The sequence below is a fragment of the Agelaius phoeniceus genome, chromosome 8, assembly GCF_051311805.1.
Source record: "Agelaius phoeniceus isolate bAgePho1 chromosome 8, bAgePho1.hap1, whole genome shotgun sequence".
Lineage (NCBI taxonomy): Eukaryota > Metazoa > Chordata > Aves > Passeriformes > Icteridae > Agelaius > Agelaius phoeniceus.
The window spans coordinates 33,842,539-33,863,039 of record NC_135272.1 but is presented as its reverse complement, the minus strand read 5'-3'; the positions used below and the strand labels follow the sequence as shown (position 1 = coordinate 33,863,039).

Below are 20,501 nucleotides of genomic sequence, written 5' to 3'. Positions count from 1 at the left end.
CTGAAGGGTGAGGGGAAGGTGGATGCTTGGCCCCTCAGTGGACAGGAGCTGGGCTGGGCAGCGTGCCCACGGCTGGGGGAGAATTCCCACGTGAAGATTCTTTCCACTTGCTCCAGGCATCCAAGGAGCCTAAATTAGGCGCCCACACCTCTGTCACGGTCAGGGGAAAGACAGAGAGACCTTGAGATGTGTCCTTCACAGCCAGCTTGGTAGGTGATTGGCACCATTTTGGGCCAAAAGTGGTGCTTTTGTATTCAGTGTCATGGGGTGATAATGGACAGAAGAGTCCCCTCAACAGCAAGGTGGGAGGTGGCACCTGATTTCACATCACTGAGGCATCACGGAAGCTTAATGAAAGAATTGGGGGAACGTCCAAGGTCTGTTTTCCCCTTTCTTTTTACACCACACATATAAAAGTAAAATTTGAAAACAGCCGCTTCACTTTCTTCCTCCCTGCCAGGCTGGCCTCAGTATGCCCGTGTATGTGTCTAAACAGATTCCTGGAAAACCTGCCCTTGCCCAGGCTTGGGCTGCAGTCTGCAGCTCCAGGAGGAGCAGCAGGGAAGGGTGGCCTTGCTGGGGGCTCTCCCTGACCGGGAAACACCAGGGATGCAGCAGGATATGTGCCAGCACACGGGCGAGAGGCTGAGGTCAAATGCACGACCCAAAACGAAGAGGAGAAGTGGTTAAACACCGTCCTGAGCAGCTCCCTGGGGTAGCAGCTCTCTCCCCACCTCCTGCACCCCTGCTCAGAGCACAGCATTGCCCTCCTGCCAGCTCGGGCTCCTGGGAAACCTTTCCTTTACTTCCTTGATGATTTTTAATTAGACCAAAGGAGCGATTAACCAACACAACAATCCCTCACCCAAGTCTCTCGCTACGCCCGTTTGATGAAGGTGGTGCTGCTGCGGGAGGGCAAAGCTGCCACGGTTCGGCGGTGGCACCTGGCAGGGTGGCACGGTCAAAATTCAGCCCAGGGTCACCCCGCTGGCGTCCGCCAGGGTCTGTGGGTACCACACACATCATGTCCCCTTCCCTGCCTCAGCACACGGAACAGAGCTGGAGGGCAGGGAGAAAAAAACATCAGAAAAATGTTTATAAAGTTATTTGTTGTTAGTTTTCTGCCCCCTTGCACCGTTCCCAGCTTTCGGCAGTCCTGCAGCCTTGCATCGGCTGGTTGTTCTCCTTTCCCCCCTGCACTCCTGTAGGAACGAACGCTAGAGGCACCCTTCTTCTGGTCTGCGAGAGAAAACTTAGCTGCGAACTTTTTTCTTTTTTTTTTTTTCTAACTTCCCTCAGGAAAAAAATGTGGACCTAATTATCTATGTAAAATGTCAGTCAGATGCAGGAAAGGGGCTGTGCTTACTTGGATATCCCATCCGAGATTTTTTTTTTCTTCCCCCTCTTCTTTTTTTTTTTTTTTTTTTTTTTTTTTTCCTCTGTCCTGAGGGCTGGAAAGCGCCTCTCGAAATAAAAGTGCAGAACCGAGCCGGTGGCTCCCAGAGAGGCCGGGGCGGGCGCGGCGGGAGCCCCCAGCGCAGCGCAGCGGAGCCCAGCGCGGAGCCCACCTGCCCCCGGGGCAGCATCGCCCCGCACCTTCTCCCGGACTGAGACCTTCACACATACACAGAAACACACACACATATATATATAAAATATATATATATACACACTTTTTTTTTTTTAAATCCTTCCCCCCGGCTTTTCCTCCAGGACTTTTCCACCGCCTTTGGGACAACCCGCAAACTTCTCACTCGCTGCCCCTTCGCTGCTTTCCCGGTGATTGGGGTTTGTGGTTTTTTTGGGCTTATTTTGGTTTTTGTTTTGCTACTTTGATTTTTTTTTTTTGTTTTCCCCTCCTCTCTCCTTGGGAAGACCCGCCTGCCTCTCTCGCCTCCCGTGCCCCACCGGAGAGGCCGGGAGCGGCTCCGGCGGCGCGGGCAGCACCTCCCCGGCGCACGGCGTGCGAGCCCGGCGGCGGCGCGGCTCGGCTCGGCTCGGCTCCGAGCGGCTCCCTGCGGCCCGGCACGGCACGGCCCGGCTCGGCTCGGCACGGCTCGTCCCGGGCGCTCGCCCCCGATAATGCAGAGCTACAAGTACGACAAGGCGATCCCGCCGGAGAGCAAGAATGGGGGCAGCCCGGCGCTCAACAACAACCCGGCCAAGAGCAGCAGCAAGAAAGCCCTGCTCATCTGCCTCGACTGCCTCTGCCTCGTCATGGGTGAGCACCGCGGGCTCCGCGCCCCCTCTCCCCGCTCCCGCACCCCCCTCCGCTCCCCGGGAGAAACTTTTGGGAAAGTTCGGCGGCGGGCGGGCAGAGCTCGGCCGTGCCCCGGCCGCGCCGCTTCCCAAACAAAAGCGCGGAGCGGGGCCGCCGGGAGAGCCGGGCCGGGCGGCGAGCGGGGGAGCCGGGGAGCGGCCGCGCCGGGCCGGGGAGCGCGGGGGGCGGCCGGGGGTCCCCGCGGGGAGAGCCGGGCACGGCAGCCCCGCACCCCGGCGCAGCGATTGTGGGTGATTCGCTGCTCTTGGTGCCTGGCTGCCCCCGCGGCCCCGGAGCGGCCCGGGCGGTGCGCAGGGGGCACTGTGGGCTCGGGGATGCGCCCCGGGGCTGCCCCCGGCGCGGGCCCCGCTCCCGGCGCTGCTGCCTCGGCGGCGCCGGGGCCAGCTCCAGGTGGAGGCAGCGCTCTACGCTCAGCCCGGCTCGTGTTTTGGTTAATAATGGAAAACAGCAACTCCTGCCGCTCCGGCTGCCGTGTCGCTCTGCTGGCGGCTTCACCGGCGCTCCTCTCTTTCTCCCGTCTCGCTAAACTCATTCCGGAGCGCTCTCGCAGCCCCTGGCAGAGGTTTGGGTTTGCCTGCCTGCTGGGTTTTTTTGGAGATGCGATGGCTTTTTGGAGATGCTGTGGCATTGGAAGGGAACTGTCAACAGCGCGTCTCAAAAAAAACTTTTTGCATTCCAAAACATCAACCCTTCCATTGTGGCTGCGATGCTGAATGTTTAATTGACAGACACGGGCAGGGGAAATCAACCGGCTTCCAACAAAGAGATTAATAACACAACAGCACGTGAGTTTAATACTCCAGACACCACAGTCTTTAAAACAATTGTTTCTGCTTAGTGCCCATTTTTTAAAGACTGTCAGTTTGATTTAATTTTTATGCAGTTTATTGATCATCTGGTGTATATTAGGGGGCACTAATACATTAGGAGGGGAGGCATGGTTTTCTCTTTATATTCCCACAAGAATAGGGGCCAGTGCAGAAAGCTTCATCTTCTCGGATCTGGAAAAAATAAAAATACTTGGTATCCCATATATGAAATTAATATTAGTAGGAACATAACTAGCTGGACTTACCTCACTTACTTAAGCAGAAAGTTGAATTCCTAGTAAAACAACTCCTAGGAGTCAGAACTTTTAAACATTTACCCAAGTTTTCTTAACTTGAGGCGTTCCTGGCATGAGTAGGTGCTATTTGAATGGGGAAAGGGTTTTGCTTCCCCTTCTCTGGGCTAAGGGTCCTAAATGAAAAAGCAGTTGGTTGACATGTGTTATTCTACTTGTGCTAGTTTGGGTAAACAGGACTTATCAAGCATCACTGGAAAGTATTGTTAGCAGGGAATAATGTGATACAGCAAAACTGTGATTGTTGCTTTGTTTCAGGTTGCTACAGGTGGAAATGGGGAAGTAAACACCAGAGTTGGCTTGTTTAGGGGTTTTTGTTGGGGTTCTTCGTTGTTGTTTTGTTGTTGGTTTTTTTTAGGGTGAGGAGCATTCAAATGCAAGAGCATGAATGCAGCAGAAAGTTTAGATCTCACTGATCACTGGCAGGTGAAGGGCATGGGTGGGACATGGTGAGGGAGATGATTATGGGATGGAGAGCCCATGATGTGTGTTTGGGGATGGATAACCCATGTTGTTGTGTGTTTGGGGATGAGCTTTGCAAATACACCCGGACCAGGACCAGGATATCGGACCTGCCAGTTGATGACTGGGCATGAGCTGCTGTCAGAGCTGCCCCACTCATGGGAGGCTTGGCTTGCTCTTCCCTCTGCCTTTTGCTAGGGAAGACTATCAGCTTATAGTTTCCAAGTACTTGATTCCCATTTTCTTGCTAAAAAATTCCCCCAAAAACCACTTGGAAAGTGGAAAAAAGGTGCCCTAGCTGAATCCTTCCTGTAAGGAAGGATTACCTTCCATCTTCCTGTAAGAGAAAGGTGGACAGGTACAAGTTGATGGATATTTTCATATACAGTGAGGAATAATAAAAAAAAAAAGTCCTATATAAGATAATGAGGAGCAGAATTGGGTGAATTAACTTCTTCTGAGGTGGAGGGACCAGAAGAGATCTAATGCTGGTGCATGTGGGCACATGGCCAGTGGCCTCCAGTGCAGTCAAACTGAGTTACACCTCTTGAGCAGCTGCCCAAAGACATTCAGAGAAGCAGGGAAACAGAAGGCTTTTTCTCATTTGAGGACCACTTTAGGAAATATTAAAACTGGCCATTTGATTTGCAGGGGCCTGTGACGCTGCACTGGCTCCTGCTGCAGGTAATGCCATAATTCGCCCTTGGATTGCTTTTCTCTGAGGGGAAAATGAAAAGAGGGAACTATGGCTGGAATGTTTTTCAGAAGTGACACGCTCTGTGTGAGGCTGTAGATGTGTACAAACCCTTTGTTTACACACAAATTTAAACAAATTACCCAGAAGACAATTACCATAAACATCTAAGAAAGTCTGAATTAGTAAAGCTGAGCTATCAGGAGCTTCCTTCAGCTTTAATTTGGCAAGAGTAGTTAGAAAGATCCACTTTTGTCTTTCATCCTTAAGCAGTACAATGGTTATCTTGATAGCAAATGCATAAAAGGAAGATTTGTATCTTTTTTTTCTGGGGGAAGCAGCTCACGAGCCAGTGGCTGGTGGAGTGGGTTGGATGAAGATCACTGCACCAAACCCTCCATTTTTCCTGCATTTCCAACTTGAGTTGAGTTGGCAGGGAGCTGGATGTTCCTGAATGACCAGCCCACTCCTCTAATGAGTGCACTTGGCACTCATAAATCCCTGGGCTCTTGCATGAACAAGAGGTTTGATCGCCGACACTGCGAACTTCCCAGAAATTCCATGCCCGTGCTTAACTCAGTAAAAAAAGGCAGAAAAGAACTGAGTGTGCATTTATTAAAGCAGGTCATGCAAGGGGGGAAAATAACTTTCTCCATCTGCTTCCTCCCCTTGGGAGGGCTCTGTTTAGAGGATTGGAAGATGCTTCCTGAAATTGTTAGGGCCACAGGCGAGCTTGGTGGTGTGGAAGGGTCCCCGCTGCCCTGTCCCTGTCTCCTGATCACTGCAAAACGTCTGAAAATGTGATTGAGAGGGTCTGGGCAGGTCTGAAGTTCCCCCTGCTGAGCTGGTTGGTGTCTTTATTTGTAGAGCAGTGGGGAACTCTCCGAGCAGCAAAACAAGAGGCATGATGGGTGGACCTCACTCCACCTTCATCTGATCATCCTCAGCCCATCCCTCTGCCAGGAGTTTCCTGTACCTCCTACTTGGAGCTTGGAGTTGTTATTTGGGGGAATTGAGGTGACCCTGGCTGGGGCAGATCTCAGGGGGCAACTTTCCCTGGTGCCATGGGGTTTTGCTATCCTGCAACAGCCCCCAAACCTCCTCCTGATGCAGGAGATGTGGCCAGGCAGGGAAAAGCCTCCTGGCCTGGCCCTTGAGGTGGGATGTTCTAGAGCCTGGCCCCACAGATGTAGCATCTAGGGTTAAATTTACTCCTCTCAGACCTGCTGTTTTCCCTTGGCAGGGGCTCCTGGTGTTCAGCAAGCTCGGAGCAGCCACCTGTGCTCTGCTGACGGGTGCTAAGTCAAGCGTTTAATCTCGGAAGAGGGGAAGGCTGTGTCAGCAAGGGTGATAGGGCAGATGAGGGTCTTCAGTAGCTTGTATTTGTGCAGCTTGTGCAGGTAAAACAGCTTCCAAAAAGTCCTGCTTGTGCCATAAAATAGAAGGATTTCATCTGGCATACCTGCTTCTGAGGCTTGTGGAAATTGGCTTTATGGGAGCATATGTTTCAGGCTGGTGGGATGTAAACTGCACATAATTTACTGCCCTTCTTCTTTTCTGCCTCTAATTTAATTTTCTCTCTTCTGTCAATCCCAGTTAATCTGTGCAGCACAAGTTTTACTGCCTCGGGAAGGTTTTTTGAAGCAACAGATGGATAGACCTCTTACAACCTTAATATCTCTGCAGCTTTCTCACAAATTTGGCATCTCCTGTAGCGAGCTTGATGCTAAAATGAACTTTGAAAGTAAATATTTATGTTAGCTGGACCTTGACATGTTTATGTAAGTGGGTATATAATCTTATAATTTGGGCTAACAGTTTAGATTACTCTTGACTTCCCTCTTCTGTGTAGAAAATTGTGTAGTTCTCCAGCTCTCAGAAGCAAAAAGGATTTGAGCTCTGCCAGGGGCCCTGTCGCTTCATCACAAAAATTGGTGCAAACAGGCCTGGGATTGTCATTGAAGTGTAAGGAGTGGGAGGAATTGGAGATGAGGGGTGAGGTTAGAGTTATTTGGATGGTGTAAGGCTGGATGTGTTGAGCTAAGCAACTTTACTTTGTTTGGGTTGGGGCTGTTGTTCTTATTTTTAGGACTGCCCCGCTGTGCACCACTCACTTGTCACATGGGTGACATCTTTCTGTGCACCTGAAGAAGACACTGAGCCAACCATTTCTTGTGTCCAGCAAGGCACAGCAAGACCTGGCTGTGCCAAACCAGCTGGACAGTCCCAACCCCTCGGTGATGCCTTCTCCAGGCTGTGTCTCCTCTGTGTTGAGCCCACACCACACGGGAGAAGCTGTGTGGGTGGAGAGTCGTCATCGTGTTTTGAGCATCCCTAGGTGGGGTTTGGTCGTTAATGTTTATGTGTCTCTCCACAACCTGTAGGATCTCCTGGTGGCAGCCAGCTCCTGGCCAGGGATGGCTGCTCTGGAGGTGCTCTGGCACAGGCAGGTTGGCAGAACTGGCACCTTGGCATGAGGTTGTTGTGCAGTTGGACTCTGCCAGAACTTGGGAGTAAAGGAGATTTTTTTTTTTTCTTTGAGCCTGGAAAAGCTTCTTATTGAACCAGCAGTCAGCACCTAAAGTGTGATACCCATCTGTTGTGCCTCCCTTGAAAGACCAAAGGAGCCAAAGATGACTGGAAGTAAAGGCGAGAGAAATATTTTGGAGGTGTTTGAAATCCACTTTTTCTGCATTTGCTTTGTGAAAACAAACAAACAAACAAAAAAGAGAGAACCGACCTATCAAAAAGAGATTATTAGTGACAATTATACTTGAGGTGTTAATTGCAGAACAAGGAAATGCTGTACCTATGGCAGACCGAGTCCTCAGGGGTATAAATCTGTTGACTTTCCTGAGTTGGTGGAACTTGGCCAGCCTGAAGATGTGTCTCCAGGAAAAGCAGAATTACGTGCAACTGCTTCATGGCCAGGAGTGCTTTGAATCCTGTGTACCTGCTGCTGAGACAGGCAGGAGATGGGAATCACAATTACAGCAGATGACATTTTTTTAATTGTCTGTTTGTAGTGAGCATGGAAAATAATATAAACATCGCTCCCAGATCAAACGGATTATTTTTATACCCTTTAAATCTCCATTTAATATGCATGCCTTTCCTAGGCTGCTTTGGTCTGACCATGTTTGTCTGGATACAGGCTGGTGGTGTCTTCTCCAGATGCGTGTGCTCTGTGTACCACCCAAAAATGGTTTGCATACCACAGCTGGGGAACCTCTGGCAAACCAGGGCCCCTCTTCAGCATCTGAGATAGGCAGGGTGTTTGTGTGGCCCCATCTCTGCCTGAAATGCCTTCAAAGAGGGGGAGGCAAAGGCCCAGCTCTGCTCTGGCGGAGCAGGCTCCATCCTCCCCGTTCCCTTCATACAATGCTCCCACTTCATCCATAGTAATCCAGAAGGGACCCTTGTGGTCTCCCGGCCTGCCTGTGCCTGGAACAAGGGCCTGCCTGTTGAAGGCAGCGTGGGGAAAGGCAGCAGCCTTCAAACCCTCCTCTCCCAGCATTCACACAGCCAGGGCTGGGAACAGCAGCTTCCCTGGCATCCCAAGGGGCTGTGTCCCCAGGGGGGAAGGAAGCAGGGAAGCCCCCAAACCCCCTCCCAGGATGTGGCTTTCCCCCCTGCCAGCTGGGGTTTTGTATGAGTGCTATCATACATATATATATATATATATTTTTTTTTTTTTAACATTTCTTCCTTTTTGTTGTATCTTAGGGCCTTGTTCGGCTCTTCCGGTAGGTCAGGTTTCATCTTTTAAACAAACAAACAAAAAGGCTCAGAAATGAGAATGATAAAGCCTCAATGAAAGAGGTGAATTAAAGTAATCCAGCGCTTATCCTGTAATTATAAAAGTCTGAAGTCAGTTTTCTGAACGCTCTTCTGTGCTTCCCCCCTTGCCAGCGTGTCTGGAGGCCCAGCCTGTGGCCAGCCTTCCATCTGCCTTCCCCGATACCTCAGCTGGGTGGGTTTTGCCAAAAGCTGGGAGCAGGGTGCCCTGCGTGTCACACCTCCTCATGGATCAGTGGCCCCCTTTCCCAGAAGGGCATTTGCATCCCTTTCAAAGCCACCCCATCTCCATTTCACTCTCTCCCATGGCATCCACCTTGGAGGGGCACTACCTGCTCCACAATTTTAGAGCAGGTGGAAAGTTCCTTCGTGTGGATCAGGTGTCTGTGGCCAGGGATGTGTTGGAGCAGCTGTTGGGAAATTGGAGAATCCCTTCTTGCCTCTTAGCTGCATGCAAGGGCTCAGTTGCAACAGTGGGATCGTGATCAGCAGAAGCTGCTCCTCCAGTTCGACCTGAGGAAGCAGAATGCCATGAAAACCAGGGAATTTGAAGTGTCTTCATTTGGATTTTGATGCAAACAGCTTGAAAGCAAGCCTTAAGCATAAGTTTGTTACCAAGAGAATGCATGAATGAGTGTGAAAATCAGCTTTGTCGTGGCAGGTTTGGAAGTACCAGAAATTCCTATGGAACTCCATCCTTTGGAGTCAGTCACGTAAGTGGGCTTGTTTTTCACATGTGCTGGATGTTTTGGAGACAGAGGGTTGGAAACAGACTCTGCATCAAGTCAAGTTATATGCAGAACATGTAATTTAACTCCAGAGCTTGTGATGCTCTGCAAATGCCTGTGCTCTTTGTGCTGTGTGTTCCTGTTCCAGCCCTGGAACAGGACTGCATCCATGCATCCTTGTGTTCTCTGAGCACATGGTGCCCTCCTTCAGGGCCAGGCTGGGGCTGCCAGCCAGAGCCCAGATGGAGCTGCAGCTGGTCTGACACTGGTGGTGGCACTGACTCCATGGAGACTCCTCATAATCCTCTACTGTTTTCCCATAGCTTTGCAACCCTTGCCCAGAAAGATGTGAAAGAGTGTTGGTCATAGCACTGAGGAGCTTGGGAGGATTTCTGGCCATCCACACCAGTGGGCATAGCCTGTGATGCTTGGAAAACACAGCAAATTGAAGCTGGAGCAGTTGGAATTGTTGAGTTCACCCACAGCTTGCCCTGAACACCAAAGGTGGCTGTGGGACTGAGCTGTCCTTCACCGCTTCAGGAGCTTGCAGGGGTCAGACTGCACCTCTTGGAGCCTCATCATCTTTCCTGGCTGCTGGAGCTGAGAACAGCGTGGTTCTTCCTTCCATGGCTTTAAAGAGAAGAAGTGAAAGTTACTGGTGAGATGTTTTGGGCAGCCATCCCTCCTGAAAGAAATGATACTCCTTCAGAGAGCTTCTGCCCCCCAAAAGTGTCAGTCTGGTGCTGAACAGAAGAAGAAATTAGCTGATTTCACCTGTAAATCATAAAAAATTACTGCCATTTTTGGCCAGCCAGCAGTGTCCTCTTGTCTGACCATGCAGGCACTAAACACAGATATTAATGACATTTCTGTTAATTGAGCATTATTATGAAGCTGAGACCTCATCACATCCTCCCAGTGCCCAGCCACTGAATTTGAAAGCCAATGTGCCAAATGGGGTCTGGGCTTCCTGTCTCCTTGACACTCAGCTGGTTATTTATGACTTTTTTTGGGAGGTGGTGTAATGGGCTTTCCTTTAAGCCTGGAGGGAGCATCCAGCCCAGCCCTGGTTATCATTCCCAGCCAGCTGACAGCGAGGTCTTTGCTCTGGTCTTTGTAGCAGCACAGCAGCCGTGGCAACCAGTCCCACATCCCAAGAATTTTGAGGGCTTCCAAGGCTTTCCTGCAAGGCCCACCACCCTTTAAAGTGCTATTTTCCAAAGGGAAAGTCGCACACAGCATGGTGAAATGCTGATAAGCAGGTCTGGTCAGTAACCACTGGGTGCATTTGTGTTCTGAGTGATGCTCAGGGAGTAATTTTGGGTGGCTGGCGAGCTGATGGCAGGCAGCAGAACTCCTTTGAAGTCGATAGCTGTGAATCAGTTTGGTGTTAGCAGGTTTCTGGAGCAGCTCTTTGATCACTGATCAGATGGCCCTTGCATTTTGGGGAGCTGCTTCTCCCTGAATTCAAGTGCTGGGCCGAGGATCCCTGTGCCAGGCTGTGCTGCCCTTGGTCCTGCCTGGGCACGTCACGGGAGGTTTGTGCCTCTGGGAGTTTCTAATCTGGGCAGCCAGGGAGCAGAAGGAGCAGCATCACGCCGGTGCGTGGGCAGGCGCTGGAGCCCGGCGAGGGCACACTTTGAAGACAGTGTTTCCAGTACAGAGGTGCCCAGTGGGGCTTCCAGAGCTGCTCAGGCACCTCTGATTCCTTCCTGAGCTCCCTGTTGGAGCTGCAAACTTCAGTACTTCAGTGCTTCTGCCAGGCCTCCCAAAGCATCTTGAAATCAGATCCTGGGCGACTGTGGAGGAGTCTGTGACTGCCAGGGATTGGGCTGAAGTGTGTCCCTAGGACATGTGTGTACCTGTCCCGGGGCTTCCCACCTAATTCCTGTGAAAACTTACCCAGGTGCCTCTGCTCTGGTGCTTCCATGCTCTGCAGAAAAGGGAAACAACCTTGGATTCCCCCACTGCAGCGGGAGCTGGCTTGTCCTTTTCCAGAATAAGAGCTGGAGTTTTTTCAGGTAAAGGATGTGGAGGAAAAGCTGCACTAAGGCATCTGCCAGTTGATAATACATTACAAAAATGGATGATTCTCAAAGGGAAGGATTTGGAGGGGCTTGTATCCTACTCATACTTCCCAGGCTGAGAGAAAGTTCCTTTGCTGCCTGACCACAAGAGGCTGTGCTTTTCGTAGAGAACTCGGGGACTTTTTTGCTTTTTTTTTTTCTTATTAAAAGAATAATAAAATTTTACTTTCATAAAAATTTGCAGCATCAGTTGCTGTCCTCTCAGATAATCCCGTTTTTTTCCCACATAATCTGGGCCAGATATTTTTTCATCCAGCCCTCCTGGTTTCTTGACCATCCCTGCAGCTTTAGCATGCAGCTGTCATTCTGCTGCAGCTCCCACAAAGCGGCTGAAAACCAAGGTAACAGCAACATTTTGAGTGAAGGGGATGAAATGTGGGATAGGTTCAGCGTATTTCTTTGTCATTGTTGGAGTCCTATTCAGTCTGGAACTGAATAGGAGGCTGATTAGCATGTGGAAGCATTTCTAAAGCATTGGGCTGTGAGGGTTGGGTGGTTTGGTTTTTTTTTTTTCCTTAAAGGAGAAGTTTTGTGGCATTTGTTTTTCTGACTGAGCTGGTACGAATCTTTGTCAAATGCAAAACCCGTGGAAAAGCCAGATAGCATTTTGGAGAAAGCCTGTTTTGATAAATCACCATGGGCACAAAGAAGTTTTCCAGTGTGTAAAACTCTCAGAGCCACTGCAGAATCTAGGCATGCAGCATGTTTGAAATTGCCAGACAAGTGGGATAGTGTTTGGGATACACCAGGACTGTGGATATAACAACAGGTACTTTGCTTTTGCTCTTGCTGAAGTTTTCTGCCACAAGTGGGTATTGGGTCCACGGCCTGAAAATCCACCTGCTTAAATCTCAGGGTTTTGCTTTCACAGGGAAAGATGTAACACTGAGGTAAATTAAAGCTGCCTGCAAGTGAAAAACATCTTCTTTCCCCATGCTTTAACTCCTGGGCTGGTTTTGGAGGAGAGGGTTTTCCCTTTAGTGTCAGGGTGAGGTGTCGGGCTGATTTTCTCATTAACACTCCCTTGCTGCAAGATCTGCTGTGTTTTCTCTGAGGGGTGAAATTGCCACCTTGGTGCTGTTTGTGCGTCTCAGCTGGGTCAGTGCAGGAGCAGAGATCCTGCCCTGGGAGCACCATATCCCTGCCTTTGGTGGGAACATAGGATTTTGAGGGTTTGCCAGTCTCAAGGGACACAGGAGACCCCCATTGCCTGTCTGTATGGATGTAGCAGTGTTGTGCCCTGAGCTTGAGGCGCAAGAAAATGCGTTTTATTTCTGTGTATGGTGAGTATTTTATTTCTTTGTACAGTGAGGGATGGACATGAGGATTCAGTGAAGGCCTCAGTGAGTGATGGCCTTGGGGTTGTATGGAAAGCTCACAGCAATGCTTGGAGTCAGACCCTCTTGATGATGTGTGCATGGCCTGGATCTTGTGCCTGGGTTTCTTTGATGGTTTCCTTTCAATTATGCCAGTTTAAGAAAGGCAAAATGGTCAGCTCACTGGTGTGCCTCAGTGTCACACAGTGGAATGATTTGGGTGGGAAGGGACCTTAAAACTCATCTTGTTCCAACCCCCTGCCATGGGCAGGGGCACCTTCCACTATCCCAGGTTGCTCCAAGCCCTTTCCAACCTGGCCTTGAACACTTCCAGGGATAGGGCAGCCACATCTCCCCTGGGCACCCTGTGCCAGGGCCTCACCACCCTCTGAGTAACGCCAGCTATTGAAGGCTGATTAAAGCTATTGTTTAATTAAGGAGAACTCAGCTCCTCTGTTCACAATCCATGATTAAAGGATCTTTTGAAGTAATTCTGCAGCACTTTCTCGTGTCCTGCCTTTCTCTCCTTCACCGTGGAGGGAGTTCCTGGTGCTGAGGGTGCCGGGCTGGGCGGGCCGTGCGCTGTTACCGCAAACCTGCTGGCAGAGCTGCCTGCTGCCAAAGGCATCGCAGCGTTCAAAAACCCTGCAGAGGGGTGGAAGGGAGTTCAATCTCAGGATACGCTGATTTGGAAAGGGAATCCAAACAAAGAGGCTTTTCAGCAGAGGCTGAGGCTTGGCTTCTCTCAAGGGCAGTTTGGGCTTGGGGAAGCATCCGGGAGGCGGCGAGCGGAGCAGGAGTACATGAGCTGGATGCCGCGTGGTGTAAGGTTTCCCAGCACAGTCTGGTTTTGTGTTACAGGCTGGGGAACTGGCTCTAAGCTCTCCTCTCCTTTCTTTTCGTTTTTTTTTTTTTCACCCCCCTTTCTTTTATTTCTGTTGGAAACAAAGGAGAGGTTTAGGTTCTTTTGTTGTTGTTGTTGTTTTTTAATAAAGGTTCCCATCCCCTGCAGGTTTGGCGGTGCCTCTCGCTGTTGATGCTGGAGGGGGACCCGTTGGTGACTGTGACCTGGAGAAACCCTTTGCAGGGTCCCACATAGGCCTCACAGGGATGTTTTATTTTGCTCAGCAAGCTCAGTCCTCTCAGGGGCTCGCTGAGGGCACTCTGGCAGGAGCCGGCGTTCCTGAGGGGACAGGCACCTCGTAAAGAAGTTCTGGCTCAGATAAGAAGTGAAATGAGGTGGATGCTGGGGCACCTTCTTTGCAGCAGGAGGGATACAAAGTAGAGGGGGTGTCTGCCAGGCCCCCCGTTCCCATGGCAGCCCTGTCCCTCACTGTGACACCTCTGGTGCCACCACGTCCCCGTGAGGTGCCAGGAAGAGCCGAGCAGGGAGGAGGTGCTACCAACCATCCCAACCAACCAGTTGGGGTTTTTTATAGGCACCAGATGGTTTTAATAGAGGAAAGCTGAACTTCTTATGACCCTTCCCCACAGACGTTGTTTGTTGTTTTGTAATTGTGGCCAGGACAAAACCCTGTTCCAGAACCTGCAGTGAATCGAGAGCTTGGTGCCTTCTTCTCCATCCCACCATAAACCCTCCACTGTCCCCATGCTCCTCTACCTGCCCTGACTCCAAATGATCCAGGAGAAGCTGCTGGGCATGGAAAACTTGAGGCTTTCCACTGATCCCTGGCTAAAGAGATTATCAAGAGAAGAAACCGAAACATCTAAAAGCAAAGCACAAGGAAGCAATAAAATGTCAGGCCATGTTTTCCCCGCTGGTTGATTAAAAATTCTCCTGATAAGCAGGAAAGCTTTCATGGCTGGACAAGACCTGTATTGTGTCAAATGCAGTGAAAGGTTTATTGGAGAAGGATAAAGCGGTGCGAGCGTTGGGTTGTACTTGCAGCCCTCCTGGAATTGTTATCCCCCAGGGCTGAGGAGCAGTGTTTTTTGCAAAAGAGAAAGTCAAGCAGAAGGAGATGAGGTCTCAGTCTCCATTCTCCCCATGGGAAAACCATCAGCAGTGGCAAACCAGTGAGCTTGGGGACCTGTGCCCAGCCAGTGCCAAGATGCTCCACTGGGCCCATGGTTTCCCTCTAGCCTGAGAAATCTTGGGATCAAACACAAGACAGGAATGACAAAACAGGAAAACAAAAGGCTCACTTCCATGCTGTTGTGTTTGACTTCCCAAGGTTTTAATTGCCAAGGGCTGCATGGGGAGCCAGCTGGCTGCAAAGGGATGCAGATCTCCAGTAAGAGAGGCAAAGGGATGCAGATTTCAAGTAAGAGAAGAAAGACCCTTTTTTGTTGTGGTTTTTTTTTAATCTTTTGTCAGAGAAACTAACAACTGTTATGTTTTCCTACAGGAGATGCAGTTTTGTGTACATTTCCCCTTCAAAAAGTAAATTATCACTTTTAGATACCTGCTTTCTCAGCTTCCCCAGCTCCTCTTGAAGCTTCTGCGGTTATTGTTTTGCCACCTGTAGGAGTAAGAGGGTGCAAGCAGCAGGAAAGCCAACTACAGAGTGCAAAGGGTGCCTCAATTTTACAATTTTTCTCCTTGGAGCAGAGAACCTCTGCTTTTTACAAAAGGAAAACACAGTAGGTGGTTTAACTTGCAAGCCCTTGGCCCATGCTCCAAGAGATGTGCATTTCCCTGCAGATGTGGTGTCAGCAGGATCAGGCCCACCAGTGTGTGGCCCTGGGAACAGGCTGGACAATCCCAATTTTACTGCCAAAACCTTGTTTTTATATGATAACTTGGAAAGAGGGGAAAAAGGCCGGCTTAAAGTAATAATAACAATAATATTAATAATAAAAAAGCATGGGCTATTTGGCACGGCGGGTGTATAAATCTCAACATTAGCTACCTGTGAATCATCCAGCAGCACGTTAATTGGTGCCCCTCAGTAGATGAGGATTTGGCACCGGGTCTGCATGTAATTACAAGCCACACACAGAAGGACACAGGCAGCTAATGAACTCCTGCCAAACTCCAGCTCCGCTCCTGCGGCTTTTGAAGCCCGCTGGTCTTTCAGAGTTTTGTATGGTAAGCACTGAAAGGCATCAAATCACTCCTTTGACAGTGTTTAGAAAGGGTTGGTTTGTTGAATAACCCAGTCCCTCCAAAGTCCCAAATCTGAGAACTGGAGCATCTATAGGCTCCTTTCTCAGCAGAGCAGTAAATAGGCTGGAAATAGAGGACACCCCTGAGGAGCTCCTGCCTTGCTGACAGGAGCCAGAGGGCTCTGGTTGCCACGATGGGCTGCAAGAAAAGAAACTATTTCCACTTTAAAAATACTTCAAAACAATCCCACCAATGGGATGCTTTTTGTTCCCAAGCCTCATTGTTTTGAACTGAGGCTGTGCACAGCATCTCTCATGGGTTTGCAGTTGCTCTGGTGTTCTGAGTGAGGTGGTAAAAAGGGTTTTTGGAGGGTTTCTGCCCTGTTGGGAGGGCAGGTTTTCATGGGGCTGGGTTTGGAAGGTCGTGGTGCTTTTTCATGGATGTTTTGTTGCTGGGATGGGATTTGAGCCTGAGCCCTTCTCCTCCTCTTTTCATGTCTGAGGTGACAAAGGGAGTAGTTGTTGAGATAAAAACAATTTCCATGAAAACCTGAGATTTTCAGGCAAACATACCAGGCGGGTTTCATGGCAGTACCATGGTGAAGAGGAATAATGCAGCTTGGCACGAAGCCCTTCCAAATAAAAAAAAGGGGGGAGGAGAGGAAACAGAAGACCCTTTGTCAAAATTAACTGCAATAAAGAAAAAGGGACTCCTATTCCCTTGGGCTTCTTTAACCTTCTTTCCTTAATTTATTCACACGTTCCTTGACAGCAGGGCACAGCATTGTTGCAGGAGGCTGGAAATGGAAACTGGGAGTTGTCCATTTTTGGTTTTAAAAGGCATGGTACATGTTGTGTCCCTCCAGTCAGTGTGAATAGAGCCTTGGCCCTCGCCTGTGCCATTCAGATGTGGCCCAGTTCATCCTGTCCCTTAAAGAAACAGGGTTATGGGATGTCACCTGGCTGCAAAGTGCAGCTGTTGCGGGCAGGTGCATGGGAAAGGGGCTGGGGTGACAAGGTGGCTGTGCCCACCCTGCCTGGCCCTGTGCTTGCAGAACACGGGGGTGAAGTTTTCAGTGCTACACTGGATTTGCAGAATTTTCAGTCTCTTAGAGGGACAGAAGCACCCAGGAGTCCAAGATGGTGTGCAGCATGGAACCATGCTGTCCCAAAAATTCTGTTTGGCTTTCAGGGGCACAAATAATTCACAGGGGCAGATGGGCAGGGTAGGTAAGTTCCTTGTGTGCAGCACAGGGTGGACACCTCTGTCACTGCAGGTGATGATGTCTTGCCTCCAAAATACTCCACTCCCAGCTGCTTTCCATCAAAACTTCTGTGGGCAGGGAGGTGTCAGCATGGCCAAGGCAGCAGTTGTCATTCCTCCTCCTTCCCCTGCAAAGTCTCCTTTCCCTGTAATACAAAGCTATTTTAATTAGGAGCATGGTTTTTATTTATTTTTTTAACATTACCAGCACAGCCTCAGATATATCATGTATTGCTACACATTAGGATGCCACTCTGTGCAGTCAAAATACAGAGGAACAAGAAGAATGGTAATATTACACTTTTTTAACCCATTGATAAATAGGCAAAGCCTTTCAGAGCTCTGCTCTGGGGACCACCAAGATCAACCCCCATCACTTTAAGGGCCTTTGGATCACTTCCACCCACGTCTCTCTGCCTTTCAGCACTCTGGGCCGTGCTTTATGTCCTGGAAACTCTACCAAATCGCGACTACCGAGGGGGAAAAGCTTCATTTCCAGTTAATCAAGGGAGTTGTGTAATACCATTTTCTCCTGGGGAACTTCCAGAAAAAAGAAAGGAGGAGAGGAAGGGGGGCGGGGAGAAAGGGGAGCATTACATAAAGCAAGTATATTAAGAGGAAATAAATTATGAATTAAAAGTGATTAGTGAACTTTTAAGGAAGAGGTCAGAAGTGCTTTTTGGAATACAAACTTTTTAAGCTTCCAGTGCTTGTATTGGGTTACAGAGTTATAACCCGGCCTTATTTGTGCAGGTGGCTGCTGCTTCAAATCCGAAGAAGGATTTTGCATTTACAATAGGTACATTGACAGAATTGGGTCAAAAAGCTACTGGTGGCAGGCTCAGGGCTGTGGCCAGGGGCTCTGCTGCCTCCTGCACCGGGGCAGTTGCTCCCAAAAACATGCTTAATTACAGTGGCACTGCCTGGCCTTGGTGCTCAGGAAGATGTTTAGGAAGTTCAGCGATGAGGTTTGATGAATTTTTATTTAAGAGACCTAATGTTGACTAAGTTAACTGGCTTTATTTTTGCTTCATATGCTTTGTGTCTTTACTGAGTTAAAAATAATACACTTTTGTTGGCTGCATTACATTGGCTTCAGTTTAATATTTCTACCTGTTCTTGTTATGGTTTAGGGTGTCTGTGTAAAGAGAAGGAGCCAGCGCTTCTGTTCTGGGGTGTCTGGGGGCAAGAAGCTGAGATAAGGAATTTTTGCTTGCTATTTTATGGATTAAAACAGCACCTACATCTCACAAAATTTTCCTTTTGAGAAGAGGGCGATGAATTGGTTGGATGGGGCCCTGAGCAACCTTATCTAGTGGGTGACATCCCTGTGCATGAGCTGCAACTAGGTGTTCTAAGGTTCCTTCAAACCCAATCTTTTCTATCATTCTGTGATTCTATATGAGCAGAGCAGAGTTGTGATTACGTAGGGAAATATTAGTGTTTACCCAGCCAGTGGGATGACAGGGACAAAGGGGAGCAACTCCTTGGCTCAGCCACTGGTTTGGCAGAAATTTCTTAGATTCCCCCCAAAAGAAGGGGGGTGTTGAGTGTTGCTGGGGCTGGGCAGTGGCCTGATCCATTCCTCGAAGGCAGAGCCCAGAGGAGTGGTGGTGAGAGGCTCGTTCCAAACCCTGCTGACCAGCAGAGCAAGCGCTGCTCGCTCCATTTCTAATTGGAAACATCACAGTCACCACAGTGTGTTTTTCACACGAGCTGTTGGCCTTCACCATTGCAGAGTTCACAGGCACATCTTTATTTTTTTAAATTTCTCTCCCTTTCTTCAAGCTGGGTCATCCTAGGTTGGGCTTATCATATTTGTGAGACTTCCAAAGCACATGGATGTGCAGAGGTGCCTCAAAAGGTGTTGTTGACACTTGGGGGTTTTCATGGGTGTTGCATTTTATCCCTTGCTGTAGACAATGGGAAATGATGGCTTTGTTTCCATCAAGTTTGGCTGGAGCTGGCTCCAGCCAAGACATTCCTCTTGGTAATGTCTTTTGTGTTCACCCAATTCAAATTTGCTCTTTCCATCATGTTCGTCTGGAGCTGGCTCTGGATTACTGTTGGTAATGTCTTTTATATTCACCCAATCCAAATTTGCTGGTTGGCCAATCTGGTTTAAATCTGTTTTACCCCACAAATGCAGAATTTTTAAAGGACCTACATATTGTGGCTTGGATAGGACCTTTTGTTCTTATTAATGAGTTCTGAGGTTATTGAAAATAAATGTGCACTTTAATATAAAGGCTTTTTAATCCATCAGCTCACGCCAAACTCCCATGAAGAACAACTTAACACTCTTTGTAGAATTCCCTTGTTTTTCTTCCTCTGTATGTGGTCCTTATCTTTGAAAATAGGTGACAGCTACTCACTAAAAGCACTTTTTCACCCAGAAAAAACCAATGGCAGCATTCCTGTTGGTCTGGAACGCTTGGAGCACGAGGCTGGCACGTTGTGCTCCAGCCACATCATGAAGTATTTCTACTCTTGGTTTCAAATCCAGAGGAATTTGCAGTGCAAGAGGATAATTTAGCATTTGGCTTGAAGTATTTGTGTGACCAAGAACCTTTTTATAATGATATTTTCCCAGGATGACTGGGTTAATAAATATGCTCCAGGTTGCACAGGGGGGTATTAACCACAAAGAATGAGTATCATGGAATCATGGAATGATTTGGGTTGGAAGGGACCTTGAAGCTTGCCTTTTTCATAGACAAGGACAGTAGACCAGGTTGCTCAAAGTCCCATCCAACCTGGCCCTGAACGTTTCCAAGGATGGGTTTGGGCAGCAGGTAGGGACTCCTGTCACTTTTGACACCACCTTTGGTTCCTTTTAAAGGCACTTCGCAAATACCTCTGAAGCCTTGGGTCATCAGCGCTATGCTGTTGTCCATATAGAAAATAATTATTTCTTGCTTTCTTCTTGTTTGCTCTTGCACTAACGGGCATAAGATGTTTTGCCCAGTGTTCCTTAACCAGTTCTTACTAAAAACAAAGAAACAAACCCCAAAAATGTAAGAACCCAGAAAATACTATCTAAGTCAAAACGAACCTGTGTCTGCCACTAGGAAGTCTTTTGGAATCTGTAGCATCTGGTGGACCTAAAATTATGAGGTTTGCTTTGAAGTTCCTACAATTTAGCTGAAAAATAAAAATAATAAAATGGACAACAGAAATGCCACTCTCTGCATAGGAAGGATGCCAGACAAATTAATATAGATGGGGCAGATGTTCATGGAAGTTATGTGAACAAACCTACAGCAAGTAGAAAATTAACTAATTTTTAATTTTTTTTTTTTTTCATGGAAACCAACCCATTGTGCCCAAGAAATTGTCCAAACAGGTCAAATCAGAGAAACGCAATATATACTGATCCTTGTTTATAGGTTCTTTAGTACTCTAAAGCAGGTACCTGTTTTACCATAAAGTCTAGGGTTTGTTTGTGTGGACAATTTTCTCTCCTCATGTGTCAGCTGAGAGTAGTGGAACTGTAATCGAGCTGAATGGGAATCTGTTTTGCAAACAAAGATACTAGATGTGTTTCCAAAATACAGGCAGATGCACAGATCAGTCTGCTGGACTGCTGGAATCAAGGTGAAGAACAATTAAGACTTTGCAGGTAGTAAAATAGCAGAGCTGATGGTTAGCCCAGTTGTCTCCTTGTCCTACTGAATAT

At 48.6% G+C, this 20,501-nt stretch overlaps 1 protein-coding gene across 1 annotated transcript in view; it reads left to right on the top strand.

The window, feature by feature from the left end:
• Positions 1–1,466: 1,466 nt before the first annotated feature.
• PLPP3 (phospholipid phosphatase 3) overlaps positions 1,467–20,501 on the top strand; it is a 45,357-nt gene continuing 26,322 nt past the window's right edge. The window contains exon 1 of the mRNA XM_054638229.2: positions 1,467–2,221. Coding sequence (XP_054494204.1) covers positions 2,083–2,221 — 139 coding nt within the window. The 5' untranslated portion in view covers positions 1,467–2,082. The remainder of the gene's footprint in view (positions 2,222–20,501) is intronic.